Genomic DNA, 23,877 nt, shown 5'->3' with positions numbered 1-23,877 from the left:
CCGCTCCGCCCCCCGACCCCGCCGCCGCAGATCCGGGGCGGTGTAAAGGGGGAGGTGAGGTGGGAGCGGTATGGTGCGCTCGCTCAACTCCATCGTGGCCGTGTGCCAGAACATGGGCATCGGGAAGGACGGCAGCCTGCCCTGGCCGCCGCTCAGGTACCGAGGGGCGACCGCCGGGCCTCCCGCCACGGCGGGAATGAGGGGGAGCGGACGGACTACAACTCCCAGTGGTAACGCGACGCGGCCCTCGCTAGCGCGCTCCGCGGTGCGGCGCATGGCATGCTGGGAGTTGTAGTCCTAGAAGGCAATGCTAGAAAAGGCGGGAAAGTCGGGGTTATGGGGGCACCGCGGGGTGCTGGGCCCAGGTTCTCCCTCACATGAGCGGAGCCAGGGCTGAAGCTCCCGCTCCAGGCTCGGACACATCCGCCCACCCCTCCCCGGGTAGCCGCACTCACCTCATAGAATAGCTTGGGTTGGAAGGGACCTTAAAGATCATCTAGTTCCAATCCCAGATCACCTGGTTCCAACACTTGCCTTATCATAGAATGATAGAATTATACAATCATAGAACGTTTTGTGTTGGAAGGGACCTTAAAGACCATCCAGTTCCACCTCCTATGCCATGCGCAGGGACAAGTTTTATTTGTTTTGTTTTTCTATTTAGAGAAAAACTTAAACCACTGTTGTAACGCTCTTTGTGTTTTCTTACCAGGAATGAGTACAAGTACTTCCAGAGGATGACGAGCACATCCCACGTGGAAGGTAACATTGCACGTCATGCTGTGAAAAGCCAGAATCGATAATCAATGACAATTTGGTTATTAAGTAAGGTGTTCTTTAATGCGACGTCCAGCAGGACCCACTGTGCATGCCCCTACTGAAGCTGGGTACAAGATTTTGGTAATGGTTAAATATACATAGAATCAGAATGGTTTGGGTTGGAATGCACCTTAGAGCCCATCCACTTCCAACTCCCCTGCCATGGGCAGGGACACCCCCCACCAGACCAGGCTGCCCAAGGCCCATCCAGCCTGACCTTGAATACCTCTAGGGTTGGGGCAACCACAGCTTCCTGGGCAACCTGTTCCAATGCCTCACCACTCTCATGGTGAAGAAATTCTTCCTTATGTCTAAATCTGCCCCTCTCCAGTCTATACCCATTGCCCTCGTATTATCACCACAAGCCTTTGTGAACAGTCCTTCCCCAGCTTGTTTGTAGCCCCTTTACGCACTGGAAGGTCACTGTAGAGTCTCCTTGGAGCCTTCTCTTCTCCAGACTGAACAGCCAACTCTCTCAGCCTGTCCTCGTGTTAGAGGTGCTCCAGCCCTCTGATCATCCTTGTAGCTTCCTCTGGACCCATTCCAACAGCTCTATCTCCTTCTTATGTTGAGGATTCCAGAACTGAACACAATACTCCAGATGAGGTCTCACAAGAGAGGAAGGGAGAGGCAGAATCTCCATTTGGCCACATTTCTTGGCCAGCAGTATATGGTTGGCTGCCTGGGCTGCGAGCGCACGTTGCTGGCTCATGTGAAGCTTCTCATCAACCAGCACCACCAAGTCCTTCTCTGCAGGGCAGCTCTCAATGACATCATCCTCCATCCTGTACTGAAACCAGGGATTGCCCCAACCCAGGTGTAGGATATTCATATAGATTCTGGGAAACATGCTACATATTCATTATTTTTCTTGGAATAGGTGTGACTATTCAGTTCTCGGAATTTATTTACATAAGTTTCCTTCCCTCGGCACACACGCTCTGCCCTCTGAGAGTCTTCTTCAGGGATCTCTGGATGAAGGCTGTAGATCTTCCTCACAGCTGAACTTTTCAACTCCCCTTCTTGCACATGCTTTTAGACTTCTTGGGCCCCTTTCAAGGTTGCATCCAGTCCAAATTGGTTCTTCTTCCTCTTATCATTGCACTAGTCTCTGTTATTTGACTTAATTAGATACAGTCACATTCTTCCCTCTTCTTTCTAACTGCAACCTTGCTAAAATTCCTTATTTAAGCATAAGTATCCAGGCACAGACAATCTAAAATTTATTATTCAAGCTGATCCTACCTTTTAGTTCTAAAATCACAAAAACTATACATAATATTGAAATACGTAATAGGTTAGCAACTTATAGCAAGTCGTTTCTGCCTTCACACTCATTGCTGCAAATCAGTTTGTGTGGCATCAGTCATGGAAAACGGTGGTGATTTTAATTTTTCCTGACTCAAGAGCTCAGCTTCTGCCAACAGCCTGCTCTTCCCCACCATCTCAAACATCACAAATACTTTACCCTATTGTAAATGTACCATATGTGGATTGTTTCAGTTAGATAAAGTCGCTGCAGGGGAGTCAGGTGTTTCTGTGCTGAGGGTAACTTGTAAATAAAAAGAATTTCAAAGTCCTGTTTCCTCAAGAGAGTAAAAGACTTCACCTACCCATCTTACCTGCAACTCTAACCCTGAACAAATTAAAAATTGGGACGTTTTTTGATAATGATTAATTACCCGATGTTTTTTTTTCAGGCTGTATTAGCTTATCTAACTTGTTTGCTGTAGCTCAGCCTTGGCCATTTGTTCCACCCCTGTGACTGTTGTAACAATAAATTTGCTTGGTTTCCTGAGTACTGAGCCATCCCAATATGCCAGAACCCCTTAACCATACTGATAATATGCAGCAACAGCACCGCAGCCACAGGCGGTATATTTCTGTATGCAGTCATATGCAACCATACGGGTAATATGCAGCAATAACGTTCAGGCCCAGAGACAGCTTTGCAGCAAATTAGTGTTATAGACTGTTGATTTAATGAGATAAAACCAGTTATTGCAGAGTGAAGATGTCTGTGAAAATCAGCACAAACAAACAGTGATAGGGACGCAAAAGATGAAAAAAAGCTAATTTGTTCTGACTGGGTACTTATTGCTGCCAGAAGAGACAAGTCTTTCTGCTTTGCCCACACTCCTCTTTCACACTGACTTTAGTGCTAGTTTAACATTTCCTTAGGCTGTTTTAACTCTCTAACCCCATAGACTAGGGTAGTGGGTATCTGTGGGGACTGCTAGTACCAGGTGTGTGGTAGGAATGGAGGCATTGGGAGAGGAGGAATAATGCCTTCCTGAGTCATGCAGCTGGCTCACTGTGTTTGGTGGAATCAAAGCCATGAGAGACAACAGGTTTATTCTCACATTTCTGCTGCCTCTCAGCATTCAACGTGGTCAATCTCCTTACTGTGCTTTTTTTTTTTTCATGCTCCTGTTAGAACCGCTGTCTAGCAAAACTCACTTGTTTACTAAAACTGGGCAGCCTAAGATGTGCCCTTGTTTTGATTGTTTGAGTGACCGTGTTCATATTCTGATTTGGAGTTCTGTTCCGTATTCCAGAAGGAATGTTTAATCTTATTTTCAAATGGTCTTGGGTGAAGGATTTTACTTATGCTTTGGAGATCTGATTCAGCCCATTGCAATTTTACGTACAAAAAAGGCAGAACACAAATATAAGTTTTATATATCTGCAATTTGCATCTGACTTGGCACGAATAGTGTGTAATAAAAAGAAAAAAAAAAGATATTTAAATGTAATTAAAAAGAAAACTTTTGCTCCACCATGCCTGCAGGTGGAGGTTTTATCTTTTCATAAGCTGACCTTAGAAGCTAGACAGTTAAGTTGTTTCACAAGCCAACCTCTTATTGCATTATGCTGACATAAATCTTCACAGCAGGGATGTCACCATTGGCTCGAAAAAGTCAGTGTGACTGATTTGTGAAGGTGGGACAAATACAATAGAGAAGCATCATCTACTCTTGCTTTTCATCTGCTTGCATACCGGCACTGACTCTTGCTGTAAATTAGCAATTGTTATGGATAAATCCTTCTTCTGACCTTGTAGGCATCCCGGTCTGAAACTTTAGTAGGAAAATACATATAATTTTCAGAACTCGTGCATTTCATTCAGTAGTGGTGCCAGCGTCTAAACTGACACTGTGTCTCTTTGCAACTTGGGTCATCTGTAGGAGAAGGGTCTTTAGACACTGCTAATAAACAGTTGGAGCATCAGTTCTCTGGTGTGATCTGGTAGATCCAACCTCTGTGAGATCAAGAAGCAGGAAGGATAGGTGTGAACAAATACTATGGCTTTTCTCGAAAGTTTCTCTATGTAGCACTGTAAGAAACTTCCTGTTACCTTTTGTGAGTCTCAGCCTCTATCTTTATTTCTCTGACAACTCCATTTGCTCATAATAAGAAACCCTATTAGCAGGGTGCATGTAAGAGGTAATCAGGCTATGAATGTTTGGGTTTGGACAGAAGTTATGCTTAGAGGTGAATCCTAGAATATGATTGAGAACCTGTTGCACTTCTGCTTTGGATTTAATTTGGCTGGTCCTTCTCCTAGAAGTTACCCTTTTACTTGGCTTTTTTTTTCCCCGTGAATAACACTAAAAGCTAGTAACTATTCCTAGTTGTACATCTGGAATGAGCATTCAAAAGCAAAGTTATTTACTGTATTCTGCTAGCATTTATAAAGAGGACAGTGATGGGTTTTTTCGTACTAAGAGAACTCTCTTGAGGGTGTGAGTTGGCCTCACACACAGATATTAATTTGGCCCCATAACTATAGCAGAGCCAGTGTCTGTGTAATGCATGTAATCAGTAGTGGCATACCTTTTTTTTTTATTTTCTTTCAATTATAAGTTTGTATGTATGTATGAGACTGCATTGTTGTCAACTGCTTGTCGAGACTCTGAGGCCACAAAGATGTTCTATCCATGAGACTGATTTGAGAATTGGGGCCTAAGCTTGTATGTCTGGTGCCTGCTGACATGGAGTTGGAAGGGGGAGGAGAATTCCAGCAAATGTCAATAAACAACCAAAACAAATTGGGGCAGAGCAAAAATACCCTTCAAATAACTACTTTCTCTCTCACTTAGGTAAACAGAATGCACTGATAATGGGTAAAAAAACCTGGTTCTCCATTCCTGAGAAGAATCGTCCTTTGAAAGACAGAATTAATATAGTGCTCAGCAGACAGCTCAAGTATGTATGATGAATAGTGTGCCTGTAAAACTGATGAGTCTGCACCTGAAAATAAGTGTAGCAATACATCCTAAGGTAGTTATAAATGTAACATTTTTGATATCTGGTTAAGAAGCATCATCCAAGTGATATCAGTATTTTTTTTAACATTTTAATTTTTCTTTTTATTTTATTTTTTAATCAATTCACAAGATATTTGTCATTACTTTGCATAATAAATACTAGTCTCAGCTCTACACACAAGCCATCTGACAACTGATGGTCTTTCCGACTCATTTCTAACTGTATTTCTCCAGTTCCTGGTTAGATTGGTAGTTCTTATTTCCTCCTTTGAAGTTTATTTTTATTATCATGTAAAAAGAATGTTGCAGTTAAAATGAAACTGTGATTTAGTAAACAATCCTGTAGTCAGATGAAAATTCTAACATAGTTTAGCAATAATAGCCATTTCAAAATAAGTGATGTGAAATTTTTAGTCCTTTGTGTATTCAGCAAAACACATTGTATGTCTGTATTGAATTGATTATCATGATGAATGGTGCTTTAATTGTTTAGTAATAATACTTTGCTTTTTCTAGGGAAACCCCAAAAGGAGCACATTATCTTTCCAAAAGTCTGGATGATGCTTTAGATCTTTTGGATTCGCCGGAGTTAAAAAGTAAAGTAGACATGGTTTGGATCGTTGGAGGCACTTCAGTTTACAAGGTACATTTAGAGTACTTCTAAATTACTCATTTTCTACAGTGGGTCAGGATGGCCCATGTTCCTATTACTTCTGCTTTAGGAAGTGCCTTTCCTTCGCATGACTCAGTAGATTCCAGTGGTTCCAACAGAACAAGTCTTGGGGAGTAAAATTGCAACTCACAAGTTTTAAATATCTGTCCAAGTAACCAAGCATTTATTTTGCTAATGGTCCGGTGTCATATTGTCATTGTGCTTTTAAGAGCTTCTCTTAAATACCTAAATTGTTAGGTTTTTACACCAAGACCCTTATTGTTATATTTCTTTGAGGTAGTAGACTGACTCTACAGAGGATGTGTGAAAAAAAAGGCAAACAATCCAGCATTTTTAGTATGGCACTTTATAGAGGTATATAGGTAAGAAAGGAGGATTTAGAGAGAGCTGGAGAGCTGAAAGGTGACCACATCAGCAATAGTCATGCAACACAATGTGGAATTGACTGTTTCCCATCCAGCAACCAGGTATCCCTTCTGTTCCCGTTCCCCGAGTATCTCTTGTCATTAGGGGTGTCTCTGTATTCAGGTATCCGCTCGTGTTCCAAAAAGACAGCATGTCTTCTCAGGACCGTCGTTGCTTAGGCAAAGTTCTGCATAAGTAGTCCTGTTTTCTCACAAATGCAATTGTCTTCCTGTCCTTAACTAAGATATTAGCTGTGCAACATGAAGATCTTGACTACAACCCATCTTGTTGCCTTATGTTTCCTCAGACATCTTTCTCCCTTTTCCCAAAGCCCTTCCTCTCATCTTCTTTTTAGACGAGGAATGTACATTTATTCAGCTTTCCATGCCTCCACCCACACCTCTATACTCGTCCTTTCAGCCCCACCATGGTCACAGTTCTGCCCTTTAAACTCTCATTGATTTTTGACTTTTCATTAACTTCTCTTACAGTTCGTATTTATTGTCAATCAGCACCATGCTAAAGATTATGGCCATCAATCCTAGTTCCTTTCATATCGATCGGGATAATATGTAATAAGCACATTCTCTCATCTGATAAAAAAATCTTAATTATTGCAAAGCAATTTTTTTATGTATCTAGTAAAGGAAAAACTGTTCTACTATCATTTAGTCATTACAGGTATGCTGGGAAACATACTCCACTGCTTGTTTGGCACTTGAACTTCAGGTGTGTGATAAAAATGCCTTCATGCTCTCGGTAGCACATGCTGATAATACACTTTTTATACCAGGTGGGAAAATACATATTCTGACATTTCTTGCCTTTGCAGTCTGTGCCTTTCATGAACCTCTTCTCTGTGTCTTAGGGAATGCATATTTACAGTAACAAGAGCAACGTAGTTAGCTATTGCTAAAGTTGTTCAAAAACTAAGATGCACATGGAAGTAACTTGTAGAACACTGTTCTTGCTCTATCTTTTTTTTTTTTAATTTATGTTTTATAATCAGTTTTGCATTTGGTGAAGTCTACCATATTTTTGAGAGCCACCTGCTGGCTCATGTGTGCTGGAAAACTTGTGGTGGTGACTGACTTAATGGTGCTGGCCCTTGAGTCCCTGTAGCTGTTGGAGCTTGTCAGATGTGTTCCTGGAGCAGATTTTCTGGCTAGGTTTCATCCGGAGGAAATTTAATTCGTGCTCGCCAAGATTGCTCCCCAATACAACTAAACTGTGGCGAGTGGAGGCAGTTGTAAAATTCATTTCAAAACCATGGGTTTTGTTCGGAGTTAAAACACGAATGTAGATGTGCTGTGTGTGGAGGTACGGTCTCTTAACTGAGAGGTTCAGGTGCTGGCTTTCACTCTGAAAAATAGTGCTACCTGGAGATCCTAAGGGAGTCAGCTCACTGTAAAGTATATTAATCTCTTTTAACTGGATTTAGACCATGTGTTTTAAACTGATTAGTAAAGACATTCATATTTTACTATTAATAGGGTCTGTATGCCCAGCACATCCCCAGATATGAAATAGGGAGTTTAAAAGAAATAAAAAAGCCGAACTAAAGAGGTGTAGATTTACTTATGTGGATGGTATGGTCTTATGTGTTGCTTGTAGAGTGTTTGGTATATATCTTGCTTTGTAAAAGTAACGAAACACAAATCCCTAACAGTGAACCTACTGATGCAAAGGGAAACAAAGCCAACCTAGCAACAAAACTTTAAGGAAAAAAACAGAAAAGAAAACAATTGAAAAATTTATCATTCAGGTCCTTGTAACCGAGCCTCTTTAGTAACACCAAAACAGGCTATATGTCAAATGTTTTTTCACCTTGATAAAACATTCTTTTCCACAGCATCTTAAAATTGTCTCACCTGATTTATATGTTCCTATTTGGCTTGTTGCTTTTTCAGTGCCACAGAAGCTAACAATGACACTCAAAGTCATGTTGCTGAAGAACAGAATTGTATTCATGTATTTAATTTGGAGAAGGGACTTGTAATTTTGTAACAGAACAAAAAGTTCTTTCATAGGAAGTTTTGTTGGTTTTACTGTTTAGTTAGTTTAGTGGCTGACTGTAACAGAAAATAGATGCTGGTGATAAATAGTGTTGGGGAAATTTTTCAACAAAGAGGCTTGAGCTGGAAAATTAAACTGGAGTAAACCTGAATGGAAAGTTTTATCTAATATTCATGCATGCGTGTCTTGGTATGTATCAGTATGTGACAAATTGTTTGGTAATCTACCCCCTTTCATTCTTCAAAATTATTGAATTATGAAGTTGCTATTCATATTTAGTGCAGCAAGTCTCTTGCAGATGATTAATTACCCCCTTAAAAAGAGTTTCCTGACTAAATGTATAAGCTTCACTGGATTCTGAATGCCCTCAGTGGGTTCTGAATGCAACATTTGCTAAGATTCAGATCGTTGTAGTACCATAAGAATCACTTCTTTAAAAGAGAAAAATGTTAACAATTTAAGTCACTAGTACTATAGTGATTTTTTCCAAGCCTGCCAAAACATTACTAGCTAATACTAATATACAAAAATGTACGTTTTAAAGATTACATTTTAATATGTCTTAATTTCCTGTAAACTATAAGATATATAACAGTAATTCTTCTACCATCCTTACAGGGAAGACAGAAGTGGGTTTGAGCTGTGTTCCTACTGGGATGGTTTTAAGCTGCATACCTATTGGAGTAGAGACTAAGGTGTATGTTACCATGTTTTTGGGGTGTTCCATTCAATCAGAGATGTGACTGAGGACTGAGATCCACTTACAAGGGAGCCACACAGACAGCTGGTTTTTCCGTGCTCAAGTGCTCCACTATTGCAGGTTGCAATCCTGTTGCTCCCTTCGAACAGTGCTCTCAAAGAACTTTCTGCCAAGAGCAGGCTCCTCTGAGCTGTTCGATGCTGTTGACATGGAGGATACCACACTGCAGGTCCAAAGTATTATTCTACTCTGGGAGCAACCAGTAGAAAAACTAAACACTGCACTGGCTTCTCCGCTAGTTTTGTTCCAGAGTGAACTGATTGTCAAGGCCTAATTATATTAGCATCTTTAAAAGCTGATAACATTATCTTGTGTAAAGTAAAGACTGAAGGTTATCTTGGTTGCACTGACCATATCTTCTTTCCCCATCCCACCAAGCTCATGATAATGTTTTTCGATTATGCAAGTTTATGGTCCTTCCTTCCAAGGAAGTTTACTGTCTCCCCAGCATATATGCAGTTGTAACTCCCTTACTTCATTACTGTATTGTCACAGAATCCTCTTTATAGGAAAATTTTCACATGTGTAGTTGTGTGGCTTTGCATAGTTGTTGGAACAAAATGCTAGGAATGAGAAGACAATTCTCCTGTATTCCTATAACCTTTTAGGTGGTTTTTGAGAAAGGGTTGGAGCACTCTTAGTGCAATTCCATAATATCTATTCTATTTAAAAGTGGCAGTGTCACAGCTGACAGCACTGTCCTCCCATAAAGATTTATGTTTTGTAAAGGTATATCCATGACTATTCCAGTCACGCATCCTGTGTCCAGTACTTCTTGCTCTTATCTAGTTATAAAAAAAATTAGAGGAAACAGAACTACAGTATTAGCAATGGACTACTGGATTAACTATTTTCAGAGCTTAAAGATTTTTATTTAATTTAGCATCTTTATGCTTTCACAGACTTGAGAGGGACATATCGTGGTTTTGGCTGGGATATAACTGGGATATTTTCTTCCCAGCAGCTGCTGTTTGTTTTAGATTTAGTATTAGAAGAATGTAGCAAATACCTTGATGGTTTTTCAGCTGTTACTAAGAAATCAAGGACATTTTTCAGTTTCCCATGTTTTGCGAGCATACAGGTCCAGGGCTAGGACAGCTAACCCAAGCTCGCCAACAGAATGTTCCATACCACAACACTGTGCTTAGTATAAAAATGGGAATTTGGCTGGGGTGTGGCTAGGTGCTCCAGCTTCCACAGTTCAGGATGGGCTAATCGTCTTTTTATTGTTCTGTTAAAACTGTATATCAGCCCACAAGTCTTCCTTTTCTGATTCTCCTTGCCATCCCACTGTAGCTGCATACTGTTTGGTTTCAAGCTATGTGCTAATCTAGGACACCAGTACCATCTTCAAAATAAACTCTGAGGATTTTTAATGTCGAAAGAAAGGTGTAATATTGCTATTACTCCTAAACAAGCTTATTGTGTGCTGGTTCTTGTGCGCAAACACATTGCTGCACGGAAGAGAAGGACCTGGGGGTGCTGGTTGACAGCCGACTGAACATGAGCCAGCAGTGTGCCCAGGTGGCCAAGAAGGCCAACGGCATCTTGGCTCGTATCAGAAATGGGGTCACCAGCAGGTCCAGGGAGGTTATTCTCCCTCTGTACTCAGCACTGGTGAGACCGCACCTCGAGTACTGTGTTCAGTTCTGGGCCCCTCACCACAAGAAGGATGTTGAGGCTCTGGAGCGTGTCCAGAGAAGAGCAACAAAGCTGGTGAGGGGGCTGGAGAACAAGTCTTATGAGGAGCGGCTGAGAGAGCTGGGGTTGTTTAGCCTGGAGAAGAGGAGGCTGAGGGGAGACCTTATTACTCTCTACAACTACCTGAAAGGAGGTTGTGGAGAGGAGGGAGCTGGCCTCTTCTCCCAAGTGACAGGGGACAGGACTAGAGGGAATGGCCTGAAGCTCCGTCAGGGGAGGTTCAGGTTGGATATCAGAAAAAAATTCTTCACAGTAAGAGTCATTGGGTACTGGAACAGGCTGCCCAGGGAGGTGGTCGAGTCGCCTTCCCTGGAGGTGTTTAAGGAACGGGTGGATGAAGTGCTTAGGGACATGGTTTAGGGAGTGTTAGGAATGGTTGGACTCGATGATCCAATGGGTCCTTTCCAACCTTGTGATTCTGTGATTCTGTGATTGATTTGACATTCTTCTGAGAAAAAATAATGACTAAAAAAGGTTAATATATGAGTCAGCTGCACAAAATCTAGTGATTAAGGTGTATCTGTTTCTGCAAGGTATAAATGGGCTGGCTTTTCCATAGTGGTCCTAGAAGAATTTTGATGCACTTGCCTTTGTCCTTGGCAGAGAACTGGTGGTGGGAGCTACCACAGTGTCTCCTCCCTCACTAGGCTTAGCCTCAGTGGCTACGGAAAGAAGGGCTATTTACTGCCTCAGCAAGCTAAGCCCTAGCAGAAACCCAGAGGGAAGGATTTCTAAAGCTGTCCATTCTCCTGGTTAGCACCATGACTCTCCAAATAGCCAGCGTTTAGCTTAGACAAGTCCTTTTACCTAAGTAAGATCTAGAACTTTGTGAGATCTTCAGCTGTGAGATTTTTTTAATGTGTAAAATAGATATATTTTAATATTCCTGCAGCTTCAAATGCAGCTTGTGGGTATGACCCACTTCATTTTAAGGGTTGGAAAACAGAGTGCAAATAAACATACTGTTTATTTTGAATTTTTTTCTGTTTTAATATTTTCATATTCTGTTTAGATTTGCAATGTTGTTGTCTAGCCCTAGAAAAATGCTTGGTAACTAAGTTACTCACATAGTTACTTTGGCTGTTTTACATATTTCGTGTGATCAGTAGAAGATGAGAAAGCAGAAGCAGTATGTGTGAATCTTTAAATTACTAGAAATAATTGGTTCCTTTTACAGCAATGGGTTGCTATGCTCGCTAGTTTACAGTGGTTTGGTGATTAGATCTATAAAAGATTAATTTTCCATATGGTACTTCTGAAACCACTTGTAATGCACAACTATTCTATGTTGCATAGCTTCAGTGCTGTTTTAACCTATATTCTAAAAAGACAAACTAATTCAAGGCAATGGTCTTGCTTGTGCAGGCATAATCTAATCTTGTATGGGTGTCAGTCCAATACAGCTGGAGATTACAGGGAAGATGATCCTTCAGTCATCTCCTTTTTGATTTATGCTCCAGAGGCAGGCCTACTCAGAATTTCGTGGAAGTGATCAAAAAGACAAGGATATGCTAAAATCTTCTTACAGGGTATTGAAGACACATATGAATAATAAAGGACTCTGGTTCACATGTAGAGTTGATGCACCTGGGACAACAAGAGGGATCCTGACACCTCAGTTCTCCTGTCCTCCCTCTCTTGTGGAAAGTCATCTCTGCTTGAGGAGTGGGTCTGGTGGTTCTTGTGTTCAACAGCCATAGTTTAATAGGCTATGCTTTGATGTGAACCAAAGTTAAGCATTATTTTTCCCTGTTGCATTAGGCTGTAATATCTTACAAGATTCAGCCGCTACTACACAAGCAGGTGAGCCTGTGTGGAGAGCGAACACAGAGGCAACTCCTAAGGGAAAACAATGCAGGTACAAATACAGTCCAAGAACAACTGAGTGAATTATGAGGGAAAAGCACAGTAAAAATCATACCAAGAACAACTTTGAGACCCATCATGGCAATGGAGGAATGTGATGACCATGGAGCGAGGAGGGAGATCTTTCAAATTTACAGAAGCATGAGCTCTGAAACATCATCATTGTTTTTCCTCATGCTGTGCGTTTGAGCTGAAGTAAAATGAGTTTTCTGACTTTTCAGCCAGGCCTCATTTAAGTAACTTCATTTTCTGAAAGTTAACTGCATTTTTTTGGTCAGTGTTGCTCTCTAGGAGTGGTAAGACAGGGCAGTGCTCTGCAGAAAGACTATTGCTTACACTTAATCCTATAGAAACTGAGGCCATCCTCAAGCTGTTGGAATAGTTTAACTGAAAGGGGAGGAAAAGAGTCATACCTGCAGGGAGGGGCAGACAGAAAGGTGACCCCAATTTGACCAACAGAGTATTCCATCCCATAGATGTCATACTTGGGGGAAAAAAATGAGAGATGATGAGGGTCACTCTCTCTTCTTCAATGGTCAACGTCCAGTGTCTGTCTTTTTGCCCCTTGATTCCGAATCCATGCATTCCTGAATTCAGTCCTGAGCCCAGCTCCCTCCTGCCACTGGGTTCGCCCTGGGACCTTTTCCCTGTGCGTGTTCCACAACATCAGTGGTGGCTTAATTGTCAAGGAGGGGGCAATTTTGTATATTTCTATGCATTTTATTTTCTTATTAACAGTATTTTCCGCATTATTGTTTCATTAAATCTAGTTTAGTTTCCAACCCACAGGTCTGTCTTTTTCTCATTTCTCAGTTGGGAGCCCAGCTGCACACGTTTAGCTGCTGATTGAGCTGGGCTGGGGCTAAACCTTGACACCCTGCTACAATTATTTCCATACGCTCTGTCTTTTCCATCACACACATTATCTTCATATTTACTGAATATGCAAAAGCAAAAAAAGGCAGCGCTTATATACGTACTAGAAATGGTTTATTTATTGAATATTGTGCTAGCTTCCCACAGTATTTCCTGATTACTAGAAATATATTTAGTTACTGCACATTCTTTTAAGTATTCAAGTTTATTTACATCCACACTCTCATATTATATATTTGTTACATTAAAACAAAGTTGTATTCACCCTGTTCTGTTTATGAGAAAAGACATGCATAATGTAATTTACTTGATTAAGTTCAGGGTGAGTATGTCAATATTCTATCAAATCAGCACTATGCATCCTCCAGCTTCTCTTCTGTACCAAAAAAATGGTGGTCGAACTGATAAAGTAGACTGGACAGGGCAAGAGCGAATTGGATGTCGGTGAGGAACTACCTTAATTTCCATGCAAATGCTAGGGTTGTGGTAAAGCACCTTCCCATCCTGCCAGGCCTGTGGCAGTAGTTTGCAGAGACGGTGTCAGAGTCCAGTCCTCTTTGAACAGGTTCCTTTAGAGACTGTGCAGGTGGAAGGTTTCATGTTTGATACAAAATTTATTTACATGAAATTTTCTGAACTTACTGTTAGGGAACATGGGAGAACCAGGTGTTCCCAAAGGAATGGGAACTCAGAGGCAATGACCTGTCTGGCACAGGCCTCACCAGCAGCCAGGGTTCATGGTGATGTGGCAGGTCTATAGCATAGGATCAGGCCCCATGAAGGTAAGTGGAGTCAGGCATAGCCCTAGGATGACTAGATGGGGCCATGGGGACAGGCCAAGGCTAGGTCAGGATGCCAGGACATGGCCTGATTCAGCTATGTGTTTAAATCCTAATGCAAATGCAAATAGAACAATGGAAATATGAAGTCAAATCACTCTGCATTTCTCCTTGCCTTTCACTGTAGTGTGCTTCCTATCATGATGATGGGCATTCCCAGCTGCTGAGAAGAAATATGTGGGTTGGAACCAGCTCAAGGCTGGTGCTCCTTTCTTAAGTTCTTTTTGTATGTTGTTCAGTTTTCATGGGCCCCATACGCATGCAGACTCCCAGAGCTGGTCTGGCTAACTCCAGGAAGTGTTTGCACGTTTTTCCTACCCTGTGGACAAACGGTTACACAGCTGATTAGTTCATTCAACTAATGCAACCATCTATCTAGAATAGAGATCACACATTGATCCCCTTCACACTAAGTTCAGCTTTCTTTGCAAGAAAGACAAGAGTATTAAAAGACATGAGTATTAAAATTCTTTACAACACTTACCTTGTGCACGGTTGAGCTGTTTTACAGGGAATAACTCAATTCATTAATTTCTGTTGTTTTTAAAGGCAGCAATGGAGAAGCCAATTAATCATCGGTTGTTTGTGACAAGAATTTTGCAGGAATTTGAAAGTGACACATTTTTTCCAGAAATTAACTACAAAGACTACAAACTTCTCACAGAGTAAGTATCAAGATACATACTGGTCTTCTGTTCAGATGGAGGACTTAATAATCTAATTTGAAGGTGTAAGGGTCTTACTAAGGCCATGTTCTGTTTTGAGTTGGTGGTGCCTTTCACTGAATTTTTTTCACAGTCATATTTTACTTGTATTTTACACAGAGATTGTTGGAATTTTTTGTGTTCTTCAACCTAACTCATTGTCTTTGCAGTAAAGAATTGAATTTGTCAGTTTGTTTGAAAAGTAACTTTCTTATTGTTTCTCACTGTAGAATTACTTAGATATTTACTCATAAGTCTCAGTAGATTGTTAGTCAGTGGTACTTGGCCTCTGAATGTCTCTGTTAAGTTGCCAGTGTCAAATGAAATGGGTTTGAGCAGGGAGGATTGAGCCTTTATAGATTTCTAAGGTTATTCCTTTTTCTTGAGATTATTTCTTCCTAACAAATTTAGTAGGAACAAGTATTAAATGGTAAGTTTTTGCCAATTGCTCTGGTTTCTTCTATGTTATCCATGTCATATTCAGCCATGCTTTCATGTCCTTTCCAATGAGGTTACATCCTACAGGCAACAAGGAGGCAGCAAAAAATTCAAATGTCTGCCTTGATAACCAGCAAGGAAAGGACCTCTTCCTCTTCTTGATGCTCCCATTTCAGTTCACAGCTGGTTACAGACCAGCAGTGGAAGCAATAGAAAGTATGGCAAGTCAACCTCTCTGCATGGAGCACAGGAATGGATTAGTGCTGAGGTGGCAGAGAATAGGTAGGGGTGGGAAAGAAGGATGCAAGAGAGAAAAACAAGGAGAGTGAGGAGGATGAATTGCCTTTTTCAACTCTTAACATGTTCTGATCTGCACTGTGTCATATCATGAGTCCACTTTAGTATCCCTGTGTCTGACAACACCCTGTCTCTCACCTTGGCTGTTTCTCAGGTGTACATTGGTTTTGGCCAGTGTACCAAAATCAGAATTTGGCATTAAAACATGAATTTGTAAGATAGCAGATAATTCCCTGAGTAAAGTCGGAACCTGATAGAATCAAACCTAGCAAGTAAAATTTAAAATTTCTTTCTCCCCCAAAGTCAACATTATTTGAGCAAAATCCTTGTTCTGTCACAGAGAGCTGAAGAGAATTTTTACAGTGTATGTTAAAAAAAATGGTTTAGTAAATCTGGAATCTAGAGGAACATTTTGTACGGCAGCAGTCAGGTGCCCTAAGAAGCTGTCATAGACTTGTAAGAAACCTTTATTTTAGCATCTCCTCTAAACCATCTGAGGAAAAGCAAAGAAAAAAAAACACAGAAGTGTTCTATATCTCTTGTACTTTTGCAGACATTTTAAATAACATGTTGGAGGCTTTAATAAAAATGTTGGGGTCATTTTCATTAAGCCAAAAAGGTGGAGTTTTTCTTTTGCATCAGAGTATGCCTTCTTCTTTTAAAAAAGTGCTTGTACAAGTTTCTGAAAGTAGTTAGCATGAGTCCTAAAAAAGGTTTGTCCTTAGTATACCTGTTGTGAGAATGGTATTTTCATCTCCTTTTTCAAACTTATCTCTTTTTTAATTGATTGGATAAATTACAGGTGACTCATAATGATATTTTTATCTACTACTTGATTTTTGCTTTTTCTTCTCCCGTCTCTCTAGGTACCCAGGTGTCCCTGCTGATATACAAGAAGAGAATGGCATCCAGTACAAATTTGAAGTGTATGAAAAAGCTATCTTGGCACAATAAATGAGACTTTCTCTACTTCTCTGTAAGGGCAGGCATTTTAAATCATGATGTCTTATTAAGTACAAATATATATTAAATTACTCAGAGGAAGTCCTGCTTGATAGTACAATACCTCAGTAGTGAATGATTCCAAAAAACACACCACACAAGCTGAGCATACACTCTGCAGTGGAAATACAAAGGTGGTCATCAGCATGAAAGAGCAAGCTCTAAACTTGCATGAGACCTTGTATTGATTTTTACATTCTGTGAAAGCATCCCAAACAATTCCATGAGCGATGAAAGGTGTTAGAGTGTGTCAGAACATTTCTACCTGAACAACAGTTTTGAGTATTTCCTAATTCAAAAAGTCTAGCATTGAGAAGGCCTAAAAATTCCTAAGTTTGACTGGGATGGTATATACATTTATAACAATCCTTAAAACATACCAGTATAGAGGAAAAGGTAATGAAGTTTGAAAGCATAGCAAGAAAAATTGAGTCTGGAAGTCTCAGGCAGCATTTGAGGGAAACGTTGATCCTTCATGGAAGTCCTTTCTTGTCATCTTAACCATCTTGGGTACACAGCCTACTTCAAGAATTTTGGCTGAAAACACTGACTTACAAATTATTCTGGTAGAGAATTTTTAATGGTTCCATTGCTGCTCTTGTAAAAAGTTGCTATGTCAGTTTGGCTGTGGCTACTTTGCAGTTACACAAACATTGCTTTCTTAACAGTAGATGTATTTTTATGTCCTTTCTAAAGGTTATCAGTGCAGATGCAGTGTATTAGTTAATTTGCATGGTTTTGAATATTCTGTGTGTCATACAAATATGGATTATAAGCAGATAGGGAATTCCTGTTTCTTCTTCCGTTACATATAGCTGGTATAATAGTGCTTTGCATTACTGTTCCCTAAAAGTAGCAATCAATATACTGGTACTGTAGTAACACAGTGATTCTAGTGGCGTATAATGCCCAGTGTTGACCAAAGTTTGTTATTGCCAGTGTTATTGCAACCTTGTCAGTAATCTTAGTCTGTTGCTCTGTTCTGACTGAGTAGAGTTTGTCTGTCAGGAGAGGACTCCCTTTATGAAGTGATACAAGTTGGAGCTGGGGTGTACCATGCCCATCAATATCTCTGTGTGCTGCAGCTGCCACCCTGGGAGCAACCACCTACAGGGAGGGGAGTCCTGCTTTCCTGTCACTATGGATCAGTCTGAGACCAGATAAGTGGGAAAAAAAGTTTTAAAATAACTCTGCTGACAGTTTCCCCAAAGCGTTTTAAAAGCATTGCCTTATGAAGCAGGAATGCAGGAGATTCAAGTAGAGATGCTTGTCATTTAATGTCACACTGAGACCAGGGAGGGCAGCACTGGCTTTACACAGGTTTACACAGGTACAGAGGAGCATAACAACACCCAGTTTTCTCATAGAACATTAAACACTGATTTTGCTTCGTTTTGAAAAAATAAGCCTTTTTGATAGGACAGAAACACTTGGAATACCAGCTTTGAGCACCTCTTGAATTTTCCATGGTGATTTACAACATTTAGTGGTAAAAAGATAATTTCTGCAGCATCTGTTCTGGGTCATCTCAGGTTTTACTGTGTTCCTTTTGCCTTCTTAAAAATGTGAGTACTTTCCTGTGTCGATCTTGCCCCATGTGTGCTGACTTTACATCAGTTAATAAAGTTTGAAACAACGAAGTTATACACTTGCATAATACAGCAAAAAGGCTCCCAGTTTTAATTTGCTGGCAAATGGTGAAAGGGAAGGAAAGACTGTTACCAGGGGAATGTTACTTTTTTAAACCATGTAAGTCACAGTGACCCTTACAAGAGAAAATGACCTCATGAAAGTGTTTAATATGTACCACTTAGTATCAAAAGCCAGGTCACCCTTGAAAGCTCTGCATTGCTAATCTGCGAAGTACTGTGCTTATGGCAACTGATGTTTGTTTAAAGTGGAAGCAAAGAAAGGACTTCATGCAGTGTTAGTGTACATTGCAATACTGATGTGACTATATGTTAAAAAATTTCCCCTTAAGCATACATTGCAGGGGACACAGTTCACTGAGGCCAAAACGTTTTGTACAACCACTTTGGTTGCAAAGAACTTTTATTTGGGTACAAACGAACCTAGTGGGAATCTTAAGTAGTTACTCTGACTCTTTGTGGACTGACTTAATCCTCTTGAGATTTAACTACATTTGTCAAATTGTACAACAAATTAAGTCAGTTTGTGATTCATGGAAATAACACAGCAGTTTTCTACTTAAAACTTTTCAGATCATATTAATGATGTGGTTTCTTCAGTATGCCGCTCTGCCAAAAGGATGCGTTTTGGTTTGGGTTTTGTTTTATTAAAAGCACTGCATTTGGACAGCACCTTTTTGCATTAGAGCCTTTCAATATGCTGTACAGATTCCAATCAGGAATTAGGAAAATGCATTGGATTGGGTCCAAAAGATATGTGTTCATCCTAACAACAGATGTACCAACCACTACAAGATTTGATGCATACTGTTTCAAGAAGACGCATAGGCAGCAGGGTGTAGGTCCATGTGTTCAGGAAGCACATACACAGGCGATTTGCTGGCAGGTGTGCTATTTCCAGAGGATGGTTATTTCTGCATTTTGTGAAGTCTGTGCCCTTTTAGAGGTACCTCAGATTGTTCATCCAGAAACCGAGATGAGAGAAATAGTTGCTGCTTTCTTCTGAAGGCTGAAGTTGCTAACTGGAATTTGGGTGGTGCCTTTTTCAAAAGTGGTGCTCTACTGGGCGGCAGGTTGGCTGAGGAAGCAACAGATACAAAATAAGTGTTTGTTGCTCACCTGAATTGGGCATCACACTTGTTACCTCTCCATTTAGGTTTCCCAAGGGAAATATGCATATTTTATACTATGAGTTGAAGAAAAAAATGCTTTGTTCCAATTCCCACATTTTATTTACTCCTGTAGCTCACTGATTCCATGAAAAAACATAGATTCCCATTATGTCTAATATGGAGGGAAATGTCATGTTTTTCCTCAGTTGCATGAAGCTAAGTGCGATGAATGAGTGAATATAATTGCCAATCATCAAGAAAAGTATAGTAGAGATATAATGTAATCTCACTCATTCATCCTTTCCCAGGAACATAGTATTCTAAATAGATAAATTATTTTTAAGGATAATACTAGTTTTAGCAAGTTAGTTAAATCCAGAGAGTCTGGATAAGAGGTGAAAAACAAGCCATTAATGGTTTTGTTCCTTTACTAATACTCATTATCTCTTACCTGACAGTGAATAGCAATTTCCACTTGGCAGTAGAAAGCTGATGTTTTCAGTAGCATTACAGCCATAATGTGTTCAAGAACAGAACTGGGAACGTTCCAACCACAAATCTCTGTCATGGAGAGCAATCCATGGAGAAGAAAGGTACATTTTAAATAATGTGAGTTTCCTAATTTAGCAAGTGGAATATTATCAGTATGTATACAGAACACCAGGGGAAAAACATGAAGAGGAAAATAACTGTGATTAGCTTAAGCATGTTATGTAAGGAGAGCATCAGGAGTACTAGACATGAGATCTTAATTGGGACCAGACAAGCATGTTGTCTTCATTAGATTATAGCTAATTTGCCGAAGTCTTAAACCTACCCTGAACTGGTGCTGAGCAGTTTAAAGGCTATGCTGACAGATGAGGAAGATATGAGTAGACAGCGGCCGATTCAGAGAGAGGAGGAGCTCTGGGAAGCATTGTTTATTAATCAGCACAGAAAATGAGGTGATAAATTTTCTTTAAGTATGAAGCTGGAAGATGCTTCCCTCATTATTTGGTTGCATATTAACCGTCTCTGCTTGCCCACCAGGGCTGTAGGAAGAAGGTCTACCAGCTCAGGGTAGTGACTTGAAAAAATCACAAAAATCTTCTCAAAAGGCTGGTCCTAGAACATTGGATAAGGGGAGAGGTGAGAAGAGGAAACTGATGTTTCATAGAAGGATTAAATGGTTTCTTGTGCTACTTTGATCTATAACTGTAATTACTAAGGAAACACTTTCAAACTGCCACATTTAGTGGCTTATCACTTGTAAGATGCCATGACAAATAATTTCATTAGTGGAGGATTTTCAGGCTTTGGATATCTGTGTGACTGCTTTGTGAGCTACACTAAAATCCATAGCAATAATTCCTATCCTGAAATGTCTGTACTACATCCAAAAGCAAGAGCCCTATTCTGGAGTACTGTGTTCAGTTCTGGAATCTTCAATATATGAAGGAGAGGGAGCTGTTCTAACTGGTCCAGAGGAGGCTACAAAGATGATCAAAGGGCTGGAGCACCTCCCATATGAGAGCAGGCTGAGAGAGTTGGGCTTGTTCAGCCTGGAGAAGAGAAGGCTCTGAAGAGACCTTACAGTGACCTTCCAGCACCTGAAGGGGCCACAATAAAGCTGTTCACAAAGGCTTGTGGTGATAGGACTAGGTACAATGGGTATAAACTGGAGAGGGGCAGATTTAGACTAGATGTAAGGAAGGATTTCTTCACTGTGAGGGTGGTGAGACACTGGCATAGGTTGCCCAGGGAAGCTGTGGCTGCCCCATCCCTGGAGGTGTTCAAGGCCAGGTTGGATGGGGCCTGGGGCAGCCTGGTCTAGTGGGAGGTGTCCCTGTCCATGGCAGGGGGTTGGAACTAGATGATCTTTAAGGTCCCTTCCAACCCAAATGATTCTATGATTCTGTTCCAGTGCATCCAGTAACCCAAGGTTAGCACTGTGCTGTAGTTGATGAACTCTCACTTCTGGGACTGCTTATGGAAAACCTGCCCATTTTTCTTGATCTTCAGATATAAAGACTTGCTTTCTGCTGGCTCTGGGGTGACCCTGGTTTATTCTTTTCTCTGTTTCCTTCTGCAGACCATTTCATCTCCTTTCACATAACATCAAGGCAAAATTTTTACAAGAAGTCTTTGAATAAGCTAATTGCTGTGATTGGAACAGACGAGCTTTCAGGGAGAGTCTTTTTCTGGTTACATTCTCAAAACTTATTTTCAGATTACTTGAATAAGTGCTTATGTGCCAGAACTTGCCTGTTTATCTCCAATTAAGTTCAGTGTTTTAATTGGATTATCTCACTGTGTATATCTTGGTTCGCTTCTATTTTTTTATGGTCCTGGCTTCAGCATTTGTGTATCATGTTCAGTCGCTATTAAACTGTAGTCCTCTCAATTCTGTGCCTTATCTCTTCAGTTGTTCCCTGGATTGGATATTTACAGAAATTCAGAGAATTGTTATGATCAAGAAAAGCAGATATTTCAAACAGTGCTCTTCAGTATGTGCTTGTCTGATTAAGGAGCAGTAATTGTTTTTCCTGAAATCATGCCATGTATTTGCCTGGTTAAGGAAAGCTTCAGGTATGAAATTAAATTTTTGCTAAATTATGTCTGCTATGAAAAGAACAGACAGGAAAAAAAAAATACAGAATTTGAGGGGAAGAGAACGGTACACTGTTACCCATGGAAGCCTCCATCAATGACGTTTTCCTTCACAGTTCAGTTTAGTGAACTCCTAATTCCTAAACAGAATCTTTTTTAGTAAACAAGCCATTACACAGAAGTCACTTTGGCTATAAATTGCGTCATTGATTTAATTGTGAAGGGCATTTGCACAAAAAACAGAGTGCTTTCTCCTTAGAAATAACATGCTTTTAATGTTCATGTCTCCTCTGAAAAAAACTGTTTTTCCACACAAAACCCTCCTGGGAGCACTCACATGTGTTTCAGAGAGCTGTACTAGTTGATGAATTACTGGTCCTTGCTGGAGATCCCTGCTCCACCTCTTAGCTGGCTGAAGGGATTATGCCTAATGCACTTCCAGCAGAGCCGGGTGGGTTCATTTAAATATCCAGTGAAGAGTGATTTCAACTGAACAAAATGAAAGGAAAAAGAAAACAAAGTAATCCTTCAGCAGTGGGGCCAGGAACACCTAGTGATGGACAGCGGAGTCACTCACTTCAGCTAGACCTAACTGAGCAGCTTTAAAACCTGGAATAATTTGACATCAGTGGTCTGTGGACATGCTCCACAGAGGAGCACACCTCACATACCCCAGAACCTGTGCTTGAAGGATGCCTGCTCTAAACCAAGAGCAGAACATCTCACTGGGTTACTACATTCTGTTCCCATCCTTGCAGTAAAGAGAAAAATATTAAGTACACCTCTCATGTAAAAGTAACTTAAAATAGATTAGCTCAACTCAACAACTAAATTCCACTGAAGCTTGTGTGGTGTATTAAGGAGCACTTCAGAAGCTTTTGAATTTTTCAGTGCTGTATCAGGTTTTTAAATGCAGTAAAAAAAACCTCCTGAAAGCTATGTCTTGTTAAATGAGCTTGAAAGAGAGCATTCTCAAACGCTACTTCACTGTACCTCATCTTCTTAGGTTTTGTTCAGAAAGGTTAAAATTTTATCTGTTCCCATCAAGAGCTGTAGATGGAAAAACTCATCAATTTAACCTACCTAAGTTTAGAAAGAATTAATTTCTCTAATTTTGAATTCAATTTTTCTCACGTTTGCTGTATAGGCAATCCATTCTTCTGGAGTTCTTTACTCTCTAAGTACTTTTGTGGGTATTGCTGTTTCAAGTCAGTCAAAATTGATTTCTTCAGAGTATTGAGCCTCAGCATCCTTCATCAAATTGTAGTTTTCTTTCAGATGAAATCAGGTAGGTGCTCTTCCTTTTGTCCCACAGCAGTTACACCATTGTTTACTGCACTATTCACTGTGGGTTTTTTCTAGTATGTAACACATAGAGTCATAGAACAGTTTGGGTTGGAAGCCAACCTTAAAGATCTTCCAGTTCCAACCCCCCTGCCATGGGCAGGGACATCCCACTAGACCAGGCTGCCCAAGGCCTCACCCAACCTGGCCTTGAACACCTCCAGGGACGGGGCAGCCACAACTTCCCTGGGCAACCTGTGCCAGTGTCTCACCACCTTCATCATGAAGAAATTCCCCCTTATGTCCAGTCTAAATCTGCCCCTCTCCAGTTTATACTCATTGGCCCTGATCCTGTCACTACAAGCCTTTGTGAACAGTCCCTCTCCAGCTTTCATGTAGCCCCTTTCGGGTACTGGAAGGTCGCTGTAAGGTCTCTTCGGAGCCTTCTCTTCTCCAGGCTGAACAAGCCCAACTCTCTCAGCCTGCTCTCGTATGGGAGGTGCTCCAGCCCTTTGATCATCTTTGTAGCCTCCTCTGGACCCATTCCAACAGTTTTGTGTCCTCCTTATGTTGAGG

At 40.7% G+C, this 23,877-nt stretch overlaps 1 protein-coding gene across 2 annotated transcripts; it reads left to right on the top strand.

Annotated features, from left to right (window-relative positions):
* Positions 1-16: 16 nt before the first annotated feature.
* On the top strand, positions 17-23,497 carry DHFR (dihydrofolate reductase). 2 transcript variants are annotated; one of them, XR_008447679.1, is made up of 7 exons: positions 17-156; positions 713-762; positions 4,923-5,028; positions 5,607-5,733; positions 14,776-14,891; positions 16,532-20,021; positions 21,500-23,497. XR_008447679.1 is itself a non-coding variant. In XM_054053715.1 (6 exons), exons 1-6 carry the CDS (start codon positions 71-73, stop codon positions 16,617-16,619), a joined length of 573 nt encoding a protein of 190 aa, XP_053909690.1. In that variant the 5' UTR covers positions 17-70; the 3' UTR covers positions 16,620-21,493. The 2 variants fall into 2 exon arrangements, 1 of the variants encoding a protein (XP_053909690.1); XM_054053715.1 differs by lacking the exon at positions 21,500-23,497 and having other exon boundaries at positions 16,532-21,493.
* The last annotated feature ends 380 nt before the right edge of the window (positions 23,498-23,877 follow it).

Source organism: Cuculus canorus, chromosome Z, assembly GCF_017976375.1.
Source record: "Cuculus canorus isolate bCucCan1 chromosome Z, bCucCan1.pri, whole genome shotgun sequence".
Classification (NCBI taxonomy): domain Eukaryota; kingdom Metazoa; phylum Chordata; class Aves; order Cuculiformes; family Cuculidae; genus Cuculus; species Cuculus canorus.
This window is presented reverse-complemented; position numbering and strand designations above follow the sequence as displayed.

Excerpts from the sequence above, each read along its gene's own strand:
- DHFR (XM_054053715.1), top strand. The coding sequence starts at position 71 with ATGGTGCGCTCGCTCAACTCCATCGTGGCCGTGTGCCAGAACATGGGC. Across the intron at positions 157-712 it reads CTGCCCTGGCCGCCGCTCAG|GAATGAGTACAAGTACTTCC; the intron begins GTACCGAGGGGC and ends TTTTCTTACCAG. Across the intron at positions 14,892-16,531 it reads GACTACAAACTTCTCACAGA|GTACCCAGGTGTCCCTGCTG; the intron begins GTAAGTATCAAG and ends CCGTCTCTCTAG.